Source organism: Giraffa tippelskirchi, chromosome 5 (assembly GCF_054371585.1).
Source record: "Giraffa tippelskirchi isolate mGirTip1 chromosome 5, T2T-mGirTip1v1.2.pri, whole genome shotgun sequence".
Classification (NCBI taxonomy): Eukaryota; Metazoa; Chordata; class Mammalia; order Artiodactyla; family Giraffidae; genus Giraffa; species Giraffa tippelskirchi.
This window is the reverse complement of record NC_137279.1, coordinates 41,436,682-41,455,591: the sequence shown is the minus strand read 5'-3', so window position 1 is coordinate 41,455,591 and position 18,910 is coordinate 41,436,682. Positions and strand designations below refer to the sequence as shown.

Sequence of the window (18,910 nt, the reverse complement as noted above, 5' to 3'; positions counted from 1 at the left end):
ATCCTCTGGCAATCAATATTCCACCAAAGACAAAATAACTCTAGATGAATTTGAAGCTGATGGTGCCTGGAGGGTGACCAAACAGTTAAACTCCTGACAAAAATGACTTAAGTCCCAACATTAAAAACCTAAAAAAGGTCTGACCATTATCAGACATAAATATCTTTTATCTCTCTACTAATCTACACATAGCATCCAGCTTTCAACAAAAAAAATTATGATACATGAAAGAACAAGAAAATAACCCACTGATAAGATAAGGACATCAACAGAACCAGATTCAGATATGACTTATATAACTACTAGACAGGGAATTTAAAATAACTATGATTAATACGTTAAAGACCCTATTGGAAAAGATGAAAACCACAAGTGAATGGACAGAGTATCTCACAGAAAAAATGACATCAAAAGAATTAAATTTTAAAACACATATGAAGGAAATCTTCAAAGGGCTCATTAGTAGACTTGACATAGCTAATGCCAGAATAAGTAAACCCAGAGGTGGGTAGGTCAAAAAGCCACAAGAAAAAAATGAATTTAGCAATGTCTCAAGACATAAGAAGGTCAATATACAAATTATATATCTATATTCTATCATTCAACAGCAGGAAACTGATACTTTCTTTTTTAACAACTATCATTACAGTGGTAAAACACTTAGGTACAGATCTAACAAAATATGTGCAAAATATGTATGGTTAGAACTACAAAATCATGGAAGAAATCAAGAAAGACCTAAAAAATGGAGAGTTATATACCATGTTCAGGGATTGGAGACTTCAATATGGTTAACAAACTGTATCCTGCCAATAGAGTCAATTCAATCTAAATCAAGATTTCAAGATATTTTGTTTTACCAAAATAGACTACTTGATTCTAAATATATATGGGAAGATAAAGAATTTGAAGTAGCCAGAACAATTCTGAAAAACAACAACTTTTGAGGCCTCACTCTTACCTGACTTTAAGACTTATTACAAAAGCTACAGTAATCAAGACAAACATGCATCAGCAAAAGCGTAGAAACAGATTAATGGAACAGAAAAGAGTCTAAAAATAAAATCACACTTACACAGGGCAACTGATTTTCACAACAGTACAAAGGCATTTCAATAAGGTACAAAGGCAATTTAGTGGAGAAAGGACAGTCTCTTCAACAAATGGTGCAAGGACAATTAGAAATCCATATTCAAAACATGGATATTGATATATATATAGCACCATATGTAAAATTAACTCTAAATGCATGGATCACAGACTAAAACAAAAGCAACACCACCACCACCACAAACTCTACAAAACTTTTTGACGAAAATCTCCGTGACCTTAAGCTAAGCAAAGATTTCTTAGATACAACACCAAAATATAATCCATTGAAGTTTTTTTATATACTGGATTTCATAACAATTAAAACCTTTGTTCCTCACAGGAAAATAAAAACATGAACCACAGAAAGGGAGTAAATACTTGTAAAACATAACTGATAAAAGACTTATATTCAAAATACAAAAACAAGGCTCAAAAATTAATAAGAAGATATGCAACCCAAGGAATATATATCCTCTCTGTTCTTTCTAGAACGACTCAGTCCCTCTTAAGCATATTGTATTTATATTAAAAAATTAAAACTCAATTTAAATCATTAATTGAAAGATTTTTTATGCAAACTAAATTTCCTCTAAAATACATAACTCCAAAAAGTAAGGTCAATATTAGTTCATTTCAACAGTAAAATGAACACTTTATTTAAATAAATAACACAATATCACAAACAGATCAGTTATCCCTCCACTCCGTTCTTTTTAAATAAAATTGCCACAGGCTTCATCTGTTACTAATTATACTAAGTAATGTTTTTCTTTCAAAAAAGCCACAGCGCACACTGGTTGTTACAGCAAACTTAATAAAGTAACTTGGAGAGGTTTTTTTTTTAATTAATTAGTATTTCCATTGCACAGAATGAAATGTAAAACGTGCCAGGTAGCACAATCATATAGTTAAACACTAGACACTATGTTGTTCTTAAATTCATATTCTAGAATGACTTAGTCCCTTTTAAGCATATTGTATTTATATTAAAAATGAAAACTCAATTTAAATAATTAATTGAAAGGTTTTTTATGCAAACTAGACACAGTCTTCTAATCATGTTTTTGATTGACAAAGCCCAACCCCCAAAGCTAAATTTAGTAATTTTATCTCCATAATGCCCTCTCAATTTGATGCATCTAGAATGAAATTTATAGTTAATTAGTACTTTTATTAAAAGTTCTATGCACAGTGACAGCTTATCAAACACTTATGAGCAAATTTATTTCAGCATTTAAGTAATTATTTTTCAGTGTTTCTGAAAGCCAACTTTAAAAATTGCTTATACTTCATCTTGCTAAAAATGTTATTTTAAAAAGCAACATAAAATGAATTTTGTCTTGGAGGCAGAGAGGAAGAGTAGGAACCCAAATCCTGGAGATGTTTCCTTGAGCCAATTATTTAACCTCTCTTAATTCTCTGCTACTTCACCTGTATAATTAAGAGTTAATCTACAAATGTAGACATACATATTAGGTTTAGTTGAGCTCTAAGAATCCTGATTCTACATAATACCCTTAGGAAAAATGAATTCTTTTCCACAATGAAAGATGAAATGCACATCCTGTACACTAAAATTCCTGCCAATCAAACTATTCTTATGACTGGATGAATTACCTTTTCTGATCCTCAGTTTTTCCTCCCCAATAATTTGTGAGATTTGATAAGATAATTTATATTGTATCTTCTGAATCTATGATTTTACCAGAAAATAATTTTTCATTATGTTTCTGAGATCATCTTTTGACAGAATAAATACACAAGAAGAAGAGTGTTATCTAAATACAAATATAAGCAAATCATAGCAGATACATATTTATGGCAAATCAATTTGAATTGTGCACATTTGTTAAAGGTGAACTTATCTCAAACACATAAATGGAAGAATATATTTCAACTTACAGCAAGGGGAAACAAATACTTAGCCACACTCTAACTACACTACAGAGTATATATTAATATATCACCATGTCATATTCTTCTAGAATATAAGATCAATGAAAACAAAAAACATGTTTTTGATTAATTTAAGTAAATTCAATCCTGAAACAGTATCAGACACAGTGATCTTCAATAATCATCAAAACTAATGATGAAAATGACGCATACTAAATATTTTTGGGTAAAATAAAATTTCATGTATTTCAAGTATTAGAATTCAAGGCATTTAATAAACCTAATTAATCAGTCTCAGGTGTTCAAAGGGCACACCATGTCATTCAATAAGCATAAGTTATTTCCTAGCTCGTTAGATTTTAAAAGAAGGAAAAAAAAAACAGGTAGAAATACTATATATTTAGACTATCTGAAGGAGAATCCATTTATACTGATAATACACTGTCACCTAATGACTTGTAATAGCATATAGTTCTAAAAGTTTCCAATCAAGTTAAAGCCAATGACCCAATAGTTTAACTCCTAGAAATCTATCCTAAGAAAACAAACAGAATATAGACAAAAATGCATGTACAAATGTGTCCACTGAAGTCTTATTTATAATAGCTAAAAGTATAAGCAACTTAAGCATCTGAAGGCAAGGTATGGCTATTGTATGATCTCTTTAACATAACATCGTTCTTACAAAGACTCTTTAATGACATGGAAAAGAGCATATAATTTTTATTCTGTATTTATTTATTTTTTTGTTGTGCCTTGTGGCACGTGGGATCTTAGGTTTCCCAACCAGGGATCGAACTGCACCCCTGCCGTGGAAGTGCAGAGTCCCAGCCACTGGACCACCAGAGAATTCCCTATTCCATCTTTACAGCTTTCTGTATTACATACACTTTTAAGCTGGAGAAATAATATATGATCAACTTGTACCATTTATCAAAAATAACTGCATCAATACAATATAACACGGCAAATGGGACCCTACTGTAATGATACAAAAAGAAACGAAGATGATACAAATAAAGAAGGTGTTAACTAATACAATGGCTCTGGCAACAGAATGAAAGGATAGCCTCAAGGGATCTATCAAGCAGAATCAACAGGCTGCAGCTACCAACTGGAACCATAAATAAGAAGGAGGCTGGACTAAACTAGACTGCCACACACTAATACCAGAAATGCAGGAGAAAAAAGAGCTTAGGGGAAAATAATAAGGCCAGATGACTCTGAGTCACAATCTAAAGTTAAAATTACTTTCTATATATTATGTTTAATATGGAAAGATTCATTCTGTAAAATATACTAGGAAAATACTTTATTCAGAAAATTTCAATTATCTGGATTATTAACTAATATGAAATATATTTCCTAATGAAGCCACTTAAGTGAATTACCGCTCTTGTAATTTTTTTGTTCAGAATTATCTTCATAGGGGGATAATGTGTTTACTTTATATCAAAATATTCTAAACTTGGAAATGGTGAATGCGGACTGTTTCAACATAAGTTACCATGTCATTTTTATTCTCCATAAAAATGCTGAGTTTCTTCAAAAATGACACAACTAGAATAAGCAGCTCAAAATTGTCCCGATCAAGAGCCTTCACCAGCATGTGAACTATGTTCTTGTTCCTCATCTTCAGCTCTGTACGTGTGTCCTCAGCAAGATTCAGAAGCAAATAAAGAGCAACTAGAAAAATAAAATAAATGAGGGTTAAATAACTGGCACATGGAATCAACAATTTAATAAATCATTTCTACTCACTAAAGTGATAGATATAGTTCTAAGATGTTGTTATCTTGAAAATTTTAACTAGCTATTCATTACAAAATTATTAACATTGATATATATGCTATAATAAATAAAGCATATATATAATGATATTTTTATGATGCTGAGAAAGACATAATAAACAAAATAAGACAATGATTCCCACCTTTTTCAAGCTAAAAGTTTCACGGTAATCAAATGTCAAAGGTACATATTAGAAAATAATAAAACAGGAAAAAAGAGAAAAATAATTTTATACATGTGGAAAATAAGGTAAAATTTCAACACATAAGGGCTGCTGTGTTAAAAAAAAATGTACAGTATAGCCAGAGCTGAATTTAAGGATGTACATGCTAAGTTGCTTCAGTCATGTCCAACTCTGCAACCCTATGGACTGGAGTCCACCAGGCTCCTCTGTCCATGGGATTCTTCAGGCAAGAATACTGGAGTGGGTTGTCATGCCCTCCTCCAGGGAATCTTCCCAACCCAAGGACTGAACTAGTGTCTCTTACATGTCCTGCATTGGCAGGTAGGTTCCTTATCACTACTGCCATCTGGAAAGCCTGAATTTAAGGATCCTAAAACCTATTTTTCATATTCACATGGGTCTTGCCCCAGTAGTATGGAATAATTAGTTTTAGACTAAATGCCGCTCATGTCCAAACTAACAAATCTTAAGAGCAAGATCAAAAAGGATTAAACTGTTTCCAAGTGATCTAATTATGCCTCAAAATAAAGCTCACAAATACTTATAGGAATAAAATAATATACATCACCTAACAATGAAAATTTCACATAGTCCTGCCTCCACTCAGAGATTATTAATCATTCAAAAAAAGCAGGAGGGACTTCCCTGATGGTCCAATGGCTAAGATTCTGAGCTCCCAATCCAGGGGGCATCGGTTCAATCCCTGATCAGGGACCTAGATCCTACATGCCCCGCTATCACGTGAGTCACAACTAAGACCAAGCACAGTCAAATTAATTAATTAACTAATTATTTTTTAAAAAGCAAGAGAACAGAATCTATAATAAGGGGAAGAAAAATCACCCAATTGAAAGTATCCCAGAACTGACACCACAGTTAGAATGATGGAACAGGAATATTAAGTCATATAACTGTATTTCAAATGTTCTAAAAGTAAGTAGAGACATGGAATATATAAAGTTAAGTCAAATGTCTAGCAGTGAAAACTGCAATGTCTGAGATTTGTATACTAAATTGAACTAATGGTAGTTTAGAGACTGGAGAAGAAAAGATTACTGAAATTAAAGACAAAACTAAAAACTATCCAAAATTAAACACACAAAGAAAAACAACAGCAAAAACATAAAGATATCAGTGAACTATGGAATCAACTTCAAGTGACCTAATATAACTGTAACTGGAGTCCCTGAATAAATAATAATTGGTAATTTTTCAAATTTGACAGAAAATATAAATCCACATTCCCAATAAGGTCAGTGAAATCCAATAATAAGAAACATGAAGAAACCTACATCAAAGTGAAAGTGAAACTCACTCAGTCGTGTCCGACTCTTTGCAACCCCATGGACTATACAGTCCATGGAATTCTCCAGGCCAGAATACTGGAAGTGGATAGCCTTTCCCTTCTCCAGGGGATCTTCCCAACCCAGGGATTGAACCCAGGTCTCCCACACTGCATGCGGATTCTTTACCAACTGAGCTATGAGGGAAGCCCAGCTACACCAAAGCACAATATAATTAAACTAGTCAAAACAAAAAAATGGCAAAAAGTATGTATGTGAATGCTCAGTTGCTGAATTGTGTCTGATTCTTTGTGACTTTACAGACTGTAGTCTGCCAGGCTCTTCTGTCTTTGGCATTCTCCAGGCAAGAATCCTGGAGTGGGTTGCCATTTCCTTCTCCAGGGGATCTTCCAGACCCAGGAACTGAACCTACTTCTCTTGTATCTCTTGCATTGACAGGTGGATTTTTTACCCCTGAGCCACTTACATACCTATCAATAATTACTTTAAGTGCAAATGGACTAAAAGCTCCAATCAAGACATGCAGTGGCTGACTGAATACAAAAACAAGACCTATACATATCCTGCCTACAAGAGAATCAGTTCAGATCTAAAGCCACAAACTGACTGAAAGTGAGAGGATGGAAAAAGCTATTCCAAGCAAATACTGACATAAAGAAAAATGGAGGAGCAATACTTATATCAGATAAATATACTTTAAGCCAAAGACTATAAATAGAAACAAACGAGGACATGACATAATGATAAAGGGATCACTCCAACAATAAAATACAATTTTAAACACACATGCACATGGAAACATGAAGACCACAAACAGTCAAAACAATCTTGACAAAGAACAAAGTTGGAGATATTACACTCTCTGATTCCAAGCTATACTACAAAGTTACAGTAATCAGAATAGTATGGTATAGTACAAAAAACGGACACACAGATCAATGGAACAGAATAGCAAGTGCAAGCATAATTGTCAATCTATGACAATGAAGGCAAGAATATACAAGTGCTAAAGACGGCTTTTTCAATAAATAGTGTTAGGAAAACTAGACAGCTACATGTAAAAGAATCAAACTGGACTACTTTTTCACATCATACACATAAACTCAAAATGGATTAAAGGCTTAAATATAAGACCTGAAACCATAAAACTTCTAGAAGATAACATAGGCAAGATGCTCTATAACATCAACCTTAACAATAATTTTTTGAATTTGTCTCTTCAGGCAAGGGAAACAAAAGTAAAAACAAACAAATTTGACTACATCAAACTAAAAAGCTTTTACACACCATTGGATATTATTAACAAAATGAAAAGGCAGCCTACTGAATGAAAGAAGATATTTGCAAAAGACATAGCTGATAAGAGGTTAATATCAAAAACATATAAAGAACTCACAAAACTAAACATCAAAAAATCAAACTCAATTAAAAAATGGGCTGAGGATCTGAATAGAAATTTTTCCAAAGAAGACATACAGATGGCCAACAGACACATGTAAAATGTTCAACATCACTAATCATCAAGCAAATGAAATCAATACTACACTGAGATAACACCTCACACCTGTCAGAATGGCTATTATCAAAAAGACAACAGATAAATGCTGGCAAGATGTGGACAAAAGCAAACCCTTGGCGTACTGTTGAAAGGAATATAAATTGGGTTCAGTCACTCTGGAAAACAGTATGGTGTTCATCAAAAAGTTAAAAATAGACCTACAATAGGATCCAGCAACCCTACTTCTGCGTATACATCCAAAGGAAATAAAATCATGATCTCAAAGAGAGATTTGCACTCCCATGTTCACTCCAGCATTATTCATAACAGCTGAATTGTGGAAGCGACCCTAGTGTCTATAGATAGATGAATGGATAGAGTAGATGTGAAATACACATTTATATAAAATATAATGTGTATTCCATAAAGAAATCTGAGCACTGGAGAATTGATGCTTTTGAACTGTGCTGTTGGAGACTTTTGAGAGTTCCCTGGACTGCAAGGAGTTCAAACCAGTCAATCCTAAAGGAAATCAGTCCTGAATATTCATTGGAAGGACTGATGCTGAAGCTGAAACTCCAATACTTTGGCCACCTGATGCGAAGAACTGACTCATTGGAAAAGACCCTGATGCTGGGCAAGACTGAAGGCAGGAGGAGAAGGGGATGACAGAGGATGATATGATTGGATGGCATCATCGACTCGATGAACATGAGTCTGAGCAAGTTCAGCGAGTTGGTGATGGACAGGGAAGCCTGGTGTGCTGCAGTCCATGGGGTCACAAAGAGTCAGACACGACTGAGAGACTGAACTGAACTGATAATATATATGAAATATATACTATATATTACTTACATATGTTATACGTAATATATATATACAGAATAGGATATTATTTGTTAATAAAAAGGGATGATATTCTGATTATTTGAGTCAACAAAGATGGATCTTGAGGGCATCGTGTTAAGTGAAGTAAGTCAGACAGAGGAAGACAAACACTGTAGGTTCTCACTTATATGCTTATATGTAGAATGTAAAAACTTTGACTTCACAGTAACAAGTAAATTGATGGTTACCAGAAGCTATTGTGGGAGAAATGGGGAGATGGTATTCAAAGAATACAAACTTTCAATTATAAGATGAATAATTTCTGGGATCTAATATACAGCATGGTGACCACAGGTAAAGATACTGTACTGCATACTTGAATGGTGCTATGACAGTAGATGTTAACTGTTCTCACCATAACAACAACAGAATGATAATTATGTGAGATGAAGGATTTGTTAAGTAATCTTATCATGGTAAACATTTTGCTATATATACTTGTATCAAACCATTACACTGTATACCTTAAACTTATACAATGTTTGTTATATGTCAATTATATCTCAATAAAATCTGAGTGAAAAATCAATAGTCAGCTTACAAAGCAGTAATTTCGTACAAATGATATAAGATTCTGCATCTTATCAATGGCTGAGAAATCACATTATTCAACTGTTAAATCTCTCAACAAACCCTAGAAAGAGGAGACTATTTTTTACTAAAGAGATATATCTTGAAAAGTTTTACATCAGTTTCCTAGGAAAGCAACAAAATTGTCACCATATAAGAAACAGATGGTAGGGTTTGAGAGACAAGATCCTTATTACCTGAAAAGGTCACACATTGGATTAAAACACTCTTTCTGATCAAAACAGTTTCAAGAATGTAATTTATACATTTAAGAACTGAATGGGGCCTTTTGGTGGAAAGATAGTGGAGTGAAGTTTAAAACACTAATATCAATGCTAAAGACAAGGTTTTGTAGCACATTAAAATTCGTAGAATTTTCAGTTATTCTGACATTAGGTTTATTCATCTGACAAACATAAAACAAACTAAATGTACAGTAAGCACTCTGTTGCATTCTCATTGCTTAGGTATCATACCTCGTAACAGCTGTTCCTGTTTTACCACAAGCCCCTGGTATTTTTTAAATGTTTTTTCATAATCTTTTCTCAAGGTTTGGTTTTCAGGGTCTTCATCAAGTAAACAAGTTAAGGATCATCCATAGTCACTGAAGCAAAGAAAACCTACCAAAAAACACTATGAAAAACAGTACTATTAAATTTTATGTGCAATTTTATCCAGTTATTTTCTGCAGCCAGGAGTTTAATTAAAATATTTTTCTCTGCACAATTGTGTTAGAATAGAACTTCTTAACCTAGGGTTCAAGGATGTGCTTGCAGACCATGGGTGAACACATGTTTAGGCTTCACCAAATACATAAATCCTCAAAAACTGTATGCATTTTACAAATGTGCACAAGTCTCCAACTTTCACCAGATTAAAAACTAGGTGCATGAACCAAAAAGGTTACAGCCTTAAAGAACGGTTTGGTTGATAAGAATAGTGAATTCCACTTCAGACAGATGTCTAGTATATTCAAAGGATGTTGATTAGATCTAAAGCTTGTTAGCACCCTCTTCAGACTACAAACAAAAATAAAATATCCCAAAGCGAGAGAAAAATTTTAAAGTTATATCTTATAACCCCAAACAGTCCCCTGAACACCTGCAGAAATAACCAGTTACCGCAGTATGACTTCAGGATCCCCAAGCATTCAAAAACATCCCCTTTGTTGAATGCTACTTGTATGACAACACAGTTTCCCCCTCAATTTTTGGAAATTTTAGGTACATTCAGTAAACTTGGGACTCAAGAAATTACCTACAGCCTCTAGGATTATTAAGTTATCCACATGGGTTAAGTCAATACCAATCTAGATGTCAGAAACTTAGAGCACACACAGAAAATTTCTAAACCTGTAAAGATCCTAATTAAGAAAAGTCAAATCTGTGTGTGTGTGTGTGTGTGTGTGTGTGTGTGCACGCGTGTGTGTGTGTGTGAGAATGTATTTTTACAGTGACTTGGGGATCCCACCAAGGGGAGGTAAAAACATGAGATATTGGGCACAACAGAAACAATATTTTTATTTTTTAAAAGAGATCAATAAATTTTGGTTTCAAAAGAAAGTGACCAATACAGCTTGTTCATCTGCAAAACATGTCATATGAAGACAGATATGAATAAGTCTGGGCCGTCAATTAAAAATTACAGTTGTAAAAAATAAGAATTACAGTTGTAGAGGAAATACGATCAATATCTTTAAATATAAGAAATGGGATATTGAAGAGAATATCCTTATTCTATATTGCTTCAGTATGCAAGACTAGAATCAAAGAATAGAAGTTATTGGTACTCTAGGCAAAAGAGCATTATAATAAGTAGAATGCCAAAACACAGAATTAGTTCAAGAATAAGCAATGACATGTTAAAGAAGACACTAAATAATCCATTGGTAAGGAAGTTGCAGAAAAGATTCTTGGACTGAATGATAGGTTAAAACTGATTATTTTTCAAGGTTCCTTTCATGGGTTCTATGATTCTACAGGCATCTGAAATCTGTAAGTATTTTTAAAAAGAATTTTTGCACTTAATTAGAAAAATAGAATTTAAAACTATGCTCTTCACCAAAGTCACACTCATTCCAATCAAAGTCACCTTATTTCATAGATCACCAAAGTCACACTCATTCCAATCAAAGTTACTTTATTTCACAGAGAGAACTACATAGGCCAACAGTGGTGAGCCAGACTTCAGCTTACTAAATGGTCTTAGGGGACATAACAGCACAGCCACTTAGAAACTCACAAATTCAGTTATCCAGTACAACTATTATTTATTCCTCTAGCTTATCACCTAATCAAAGTTGTAAAAAAGATCAAAACTATATGTGAAAATATATTCATTCTGTTAATTTCAATGTTCATCTTAACCTTCAATACACTATTGCATTTTTCCAAGTAATGTGAGTGACAAAACAAAATCCCCTCTATCCAAAGCTCACGGGCAACAGCAGTGGGGTGAAATGTCGCTTCAAAGGATATCAGCTTTCTTCTTCTTAGAAAGTTCTTCTTGCCAAAGTTCATGTCTTTTTAATTCATGATCAATGATATTCATACACAGAGCTCCAATTTTATAGTGAGTGATAAGTCCATGAAACTGAGAAAAGCTTTGAAGAAGAATTTTTAGTATGTATTTAAAGGAATACATTTTGAGGCTTCAGGAAATCTGTTTTGGATAAACACTGGTACAAACAATGTAAAATAGACTTGATATACATATTTTAATAAATGAACATACCCAGAGTATACTAGGAAGACTTGAAATTGTGAGATTACTTTAAATATATTTTAAAATATAATCTTTACTTGAAATGAAATTATTTTTAAGTTAAAAATGAACAAAATGCATTTTTGCAACTAACCACCATTTTAACTATTTAGATATCCTCAAAATAAAATTTCAGACTACCACTGAACAAAACCAATAATATATCAGTACTATTATTGATGTCAGGAAATTAACTAGTGAAGTATTAACAATCAGGTTTTATATGTTTCCTAGGCACTTTACTCATCCAAGTACTTATTCAGTAAATACTTCTTTGCTAATGCTGGCACATTTTTAGAACAGAGGCAAAAAATTCCCTAGAATTTCTGAAAAGTCAGAAACTTTTCACATTGCCTCAATAAGCATCCTTCTAAAGAATAAATGTCTATAAATGATACACATGAATACATAACAAGAATGCATTTGCAAACATATATAGTGGATGTACACAAGGATAGCTGACCCTTGAATCATGCAGTGACTGGGGTGTCAACCCTCTACGTCATCAAAAATGTACATATAACTTATAGCGGGTTCTCCATATTGGTGATTCTGCACAGATTCAACTAGTACCATTCATACAGTATGGTAGTACATATTTAGTGAAAAAAACTACATACAATGTGCAGTTCAACCCCATGTTGTTCAAGGGTCAACTGTATATAAAACAGTAACATTTACTGGCACTTACTCTAGGTCAAGCTTTTTTCTAATTACCTATCTGAAGAGGCTGCTACTATTACTCTCCAAAATTACAGATGTGGAAAGTGAGCATAGAAAGGTTAGGTAATGTAACCAAGACCACACAGCTAAAAACAGCAGGATTTGGATTCAAATTCAGAGAGTCTATTTCCAAAGCCCATAACTCTTAAACTTTATACCATTATATTATCCTACTGCACATGCACATGCTTGGTGAATGTAGACTGAAAGAAAGACAGAACAACAAAGAGGACAGAGAATGGAAAATAGAAGTTGAGAGGCAGAGCACTGTTAGACACATAAGGAGACTGAGAAAACTAGTGATCTACTATTTAAAGCAATGACACAGACAGAGAAAGAGAGATATATCAGAACTTTTATTTCCTAAGTTTTACACTTACCTGGAAAAGCAAAAAAAGATGTATATTATGTTTGTAGCTAACTCAACACTTTGTTTCCAATCTTCCCTCAGGACTCTTGCTAATGCACCGAGGGCAGTATCTACAGAAAAAGGGGATGTACAAAAATGATCACTCAGAGTCAACTCTGATAGAAAGGGTAATTGGTTTTAAATGTCTACTTATCAATAAATAACAAAGCTAGGATAGAACTGGGACAAAAAGTAGGATGCTTCTTTCCAACACAGAAAGCTATTTTAAAAATTTAAATACTAAAACTCACAACATGCAACTTTAAGTCTATTATCATAAACAGAAAAATAAAATATAATTTAAATAAAGTAACAAAATAAGAGTACTATGAATGACAAGAAATGATGAAAAGAACTATTTATTTCTTAATTTTCATTTCCATTTGCAACTGCCAGTTGCAGTGCCAGGTTTTTAAAATCTGATTTAATGTATTTGTAAGAAAAAAAAAAAACTAGCTTAAGTCTAAACAAATAATGAGCAGTTTATAGCAGGATAGCACTAACTTCACTGAAGCAAATTAATAATCAAAGAAAACTTATAAACTGAAAAATAAGTCTAATATTTTAATGTAATGTTAAGCTGATGCTAACAGGCATAAATAGAGCAAAAAAATCTTCCCCAAAACTTCAGGCTAGACTGATAAAACATCCCTGTTAGGCCTTTCACTTTCAAATGGTAAAATTAATGAATTGATTAATGAGAATTACTATACATTAAGTAAACATACAGTAATGCAACTAGTTTCAAATTAGTATTGTTCATGACTGACTTAAAATCATTAAAAATTGAAGTATCTTTTTAAATATCTGTGTATTATATAGAGATCATAATTCAACTTTCTATAATAGGCATGCAGGATATATTGTGAACTGTATTATCAGTATTTATTATGCTAATAAAAGTAGTTTATTTGAGCTTTCTGGCCATTCACATTATGGAACAACAAGAATTCACTATATATTATAATCCATTTAGTGAGGAATTTTTTCGACAAACTGAAAAATATCCTATAATAGCATTTCATGATATTATTCATATTCATACTCATATTTATATTCATATACCAGGCCTTGAACAAAATTATTCTGAAGTCAAATAAATAGGTAATATGTAAAAGCTCTAAAATGTCTTAATAAAGAATCTGGTTTAGCTTTGTTTAATCCTATATTACCAAAGGCATTTCATCATTATTAATCCAGAGGATTCAGTACTTCTTAGAATATACTTTGGCAAATGATGTGCTATAGCGTCATGAATTTAACATTTTTCTTCTTTACTGAGGAATAGAAAAATGTCTCAAAAAAACTACAGCTATAGGAATTATTTACAGGTAATGAAGAAATAAACCAGAAGAAAATAGAAAGCTTACAAAATATCAAAATAAACCCCAAATTAATTTATAAGTTGAATGTAATCATAATTAAAATTTCATTATGATTTTCTTAGCAAATATAATAAAGTGATCACTAAATAATATATAATAAAACATACAAGACCAGCAACAACACTTTAAAAAAAAAATCAACACATTGGAATATGTCTCCTACTTATTCTAAAACTCTAGTCAAAGTACAAAACAAAACGTATCAAAAATAGTATCATATTGGAATGGAAATGATCAAATAGATCAATAGAAAAGAAAATAGAACATCAAAACACACCTATGAATATATCGGAGCAGTACCTGGCACAGAATAAGCTTTCAAGAAGTATCTATTGAATAAAAGAATGGCCAGCCTACATTAATAATAGAAAAGGCATTTCAAATCTTTGGGAAAAGAAGGAGTATTCAATAAGTACATTGGAATAACTGGCTATACAACATGGAAAAAAAATAAAATTACACCTTTACCACTCACTTTCAACAAAAATGAATTCCAGGGCCAAGCACTTCTGGAACTGGAGACTAAGGACCTCCAAAAATCCACTTCTCCATAAGCAAATATAATACTGGTAAAACTTTTCAAAATCAACGTTTTTTTGGATCTGGAAATTAAGTAGTTTTGTGACAATTCGAGAAGAATTTAACTGAGAAATAAGGCTGACTTGGTAAAAATGGTGAACTCTGTGGCAATTCAACTTGCCCTAATTCCATCACCTCCATGCAACTTTGTGGCAACTGAAAACCAAGAGCATTGTATCTGTGAAAAATAGTACACCAGCAGCAATTGGAAGAGAGAGAACAGTGTGGTCCTCCCCCAAGTCCGTACTCTGGTGAACTGTCAATACCTGATACATCAGGACACTTGCTAAAAAGCTCCATTTCTATGGGTTGGCTTTATTTAACCTGACTCAGAGATTGCTCTTACAAACAGCCTTAGTACCAGGGCATTTGCTGAAAACTACTAGTAGCAACATTACAGCTACATGCAGCAGCCTAGCCAACTGGAATTAACAAGAGGCTGACCAAAACACTTTGAAAAGAAAAACTGGGAAATGAGATATTCACAGGGTCTTTGAAAGCCTCCAATATACTCCTGGTACTCTAGAAGGTCAGGCACATGTGCAGGAATGTCCTCATGTCAGGGAAAGCCCTAAAAAAGCCTAATCTCTCATCTCTAGCCAACCTTGACATAATATTCAAGCAGCAATTAAAGGCTAAGGTTTGTAAACTACTTGCTTGAGCACTGAAGACATCCTCCTGCCCATACGTTCATACCCAGAGCCCCTCAGCAAAGGTTAGGACACTTGGTTCCAGGCATTTAAAGAAATCTCTATCAAATCGTAAGTTACCACTAAACTAACTGAGCAGAGGCTTCAGTGACTGTATGGACAAATAATACAGTCTTTATAGAATTAATCCAGGAAAATCATTAAAAAAACAAACAGTAAAAATAACAAGCCCAGAAGGGAGTGGAATTCTGATTTCCAGAGTTGCTACAATATTATTTCAATAACAATAACAAAAATATGATACATGCAAAGAAAAAGGACAGTATATCCCAAACTCACAAAATACAGCACTGAATACAAACAATCCATGAGGAAGCTCACATTTTGAATTTATGAGTCAAAGATTTTAAATTATTTTAAGTCACTATAAATATATTTAAAGAACTAAAGGAAATCATGTCTAAAGAATTAAAGGAAATAAGAGAAGGTATGAGAATGCTCTCTCACCAAAGAATATCAATAAGGAGATACAAATAATACAAGGTGAACCAAACAGAAATTCTGAAGTTGCAAAGTTCAACCTCTGAAATGAAAAAGTCATTACAAGGTCTTAACTACAGATGAGAATTAGAAAAAAAATCAACAAGTATAAAGGCAAGTTGATTAAGATTATCCAGTCTTGAACAGAAAGGAAAAAGAATGAAAAATATTAAGAGAGCTTCAAAGACCTATATGACATTAACAAGCTTACTAACATGGGAGTCCCAAGAGAAAAGTATATACAAAGGAAAGAGCTGAATAAATACTTATCAAAATCATGGCCCAAACTTTCTAAATTTGATGAAAAACAATCTGCATATCCAAGAAGCTCCACAAACTCCAAGCAAGATCAACTAAAAGATATCACCACTTAAATACATCATAGGGCTTCCCTTTCAGATGGTAAAGAATCTGCCTGCAATGTAGAAGACTCGAGTTTTGATCTCAAAGTCAGAAAGATCCCTTGGAGAAGGGAATGGCTACCCACTCCAGTATTCTTGCCTGGAGAATTCCATGGACAGAGGAGCCTGATGGGCTACAGTCCATTGGGTTGCAAAGAGTCGGACATCATAGTCAAACTGGCAAAAGCCAAAGGCAAAGGAAACATTGAAAGTAGCAAGAGAAAATCGATTCAACACATCAGAAACCACAGAGACATAAAGCCAGAGGGATAACATAGTCAAATTACTAAAAAAAAAAAAGAAAAAAAAAAAAAAACCTTTGAGAATTTGTTGTCAATAGACCTTTTTTATGAGAAATACGAAAGAGATTCCATCAGGCTGAAGTACAAGGACATTAGAGTGCAACTTAAATCCACACAGAGAAATAAAGAGCACCAGTAAAGGTAACTCTCTCTGTATATAAAAGATGTTATAAATGTATTTTGACTGTATTATTTTCTTCTGATTTTAAAATGCATACATCAATAATTATATTACTTGCTGACAGGCTGATAATATATACAGATGTAATATGTATGAATTAATAGCATAAAGATGTGGAGTGGGAATAGAGGTATACTGAAGAAAAATTTTTATGGACTATTAAAATTATATTGGCATTAAGTTGAACTAAATTTTTAAAATTTAAGTTGGTATCTGTAATCCCAGGGAAACTACTAAGAAAGTTAATTCAGGAAAACATATAATAGTAAATTAACAACAAAAGAATTAAAATGGAATACAAGAAAATATTTCACATAAAAGAAGTCAGTCACAGAGAGACAGAAGACCAAAACAAGACAAACAGAAAACAAACAGAATGTTAGATGACAATTATTTTAATGGTAAATAGAATAAACATGCCAATCAAAAGGAAGATTATTCAAATGTCTTAAAAAAATATGACCCAACTCTATATCCAATCTACAACAGAACACTTCAAATTCAAAGACACAATGGGTGACAGTTAAAGAATGGAAAAAGATATGTCAAGGAAAAAAAAAAAAGACAATAGACTGAAAGCAACTATTTTTAAGTATATAAAAGAAAAAGGATATATATCAATAGATGACACTTTAACAACATGGGTTTGAACTGCACACAGGTCCATTTATATTTGAACATGGATTTAAATTTATGTATGCATGTGTCAACCTGAGCAGTTCAAACTCATGTTGTTCAACGGTAACCTGTACATGATCCATGGTCGGTTGCATCCACAGATGTAGAAGAAAATGATATGGAGGACCAACTATGGGACTTGAGTATCTGCAGATTTTGGTATCTTTGGCAGGCCCTGGAATCAGGCCCTGTGGATATTGAGGGATGACTGTATATATACATATATTAAAAATAGGATGTATATTTATATATAAACATACATATATTCACATGTATGTATAAATACAAACTCTATAGGGTAGGAATTCCAAAAGTCTAGTGACATGAGAAAAAGATCGAATTCATTTGAAATCAGGTAAATACAACTTAAACCAAAGAGATATTGTTTGTTAGCAACAACACAATGGCAAAAATATTTAAGTTTTACAGCCTTCATATTCCATGGGTCTGGAAATACAGTGGCATAAACACTTTGGAGGACAATTCAACAATATCCCTAAGACATTATGACCTGTATTTCTGTATAACCTTTGTTTCTGTGTACACACACTAAAAAACCCCCTGGTTTGTGTATATAAATAAGAACAAAGATGTTCACTGAAGTTTCCTATTGAAAAATTTGGAAATTTTAATACCTAATTTTAAAGCCTAATAACCATCAACAGGGGAATGGCTAAAGAATATAACTTCATAAAATACAATAATCAAAAGTAGTTCAAAACTAATTAACATTGTATGTAGCTATATGCATGTAATCTCAAAACATTACTGCATGGAGAAAAAATTACCAAGTAAAAGTATGATATAATTAACATAAAAATTTACTCTATATTTTAACACAGGAAAAAATCCTCTACATATATATGTGTAAGAGTATGGAAAAGATCTGGAAGAATGAACTTCAAATTCCTAACAGATTATACAGTAATGGCCAAAGGGGTTTCATCTGTAATACTCTAATTCCTTAAAAAGAATATATGAATATATGAGTTGCACAATTTAGAAAATACTTAAAATGTACAAATTTCCTAACTGGAATATCGATAATATCCTATGACTCTCTGGACAGATCTCAG

The 18,910-nt window shown here is 32.8% G+C and overlaps 1 protein-coding gene across 13 annotated transcripts in view; it reads right to left on the bottom strand.

The window, feature by feature from the left end:
• KIFAP3 (kinesin associated protein 3) overlaps positions 1–18,910 on the bottom strand; it is a 160,421-nt gene that overhangs the window by 90,320 nt on the left and 51,191 nt on the right. For all 13 annotated transcript variants that reach the window (XR_014053445.1, XR_014053444.1, XR_014053442.1 and 10 more), the window contains 4 exons: positions 13,090–13,189; positions 11,701–11,825; positions 9,700–9,798; positions 4,496–4,674 (listed from right to left, as the gene is read on the bottom strand). Coding sequence is in view for 8 of the 13 variants with exons in the window: in XM_081489539.1 (XP_081345665.1) it covers positions 4,496–4,674; positions 9,700–9,798; positions 11,701–11,825; positions 13,090–13,189 (503 nt within the window). In the remaining 5 variants the exon portion in view is untranslated. The remainder of the gene's footprint in view (positions 1–4,495; positions 4,675–9,699; positions 9,799–11,700; positions 11,826–13,089; positions 13,190–18,910) is intronic.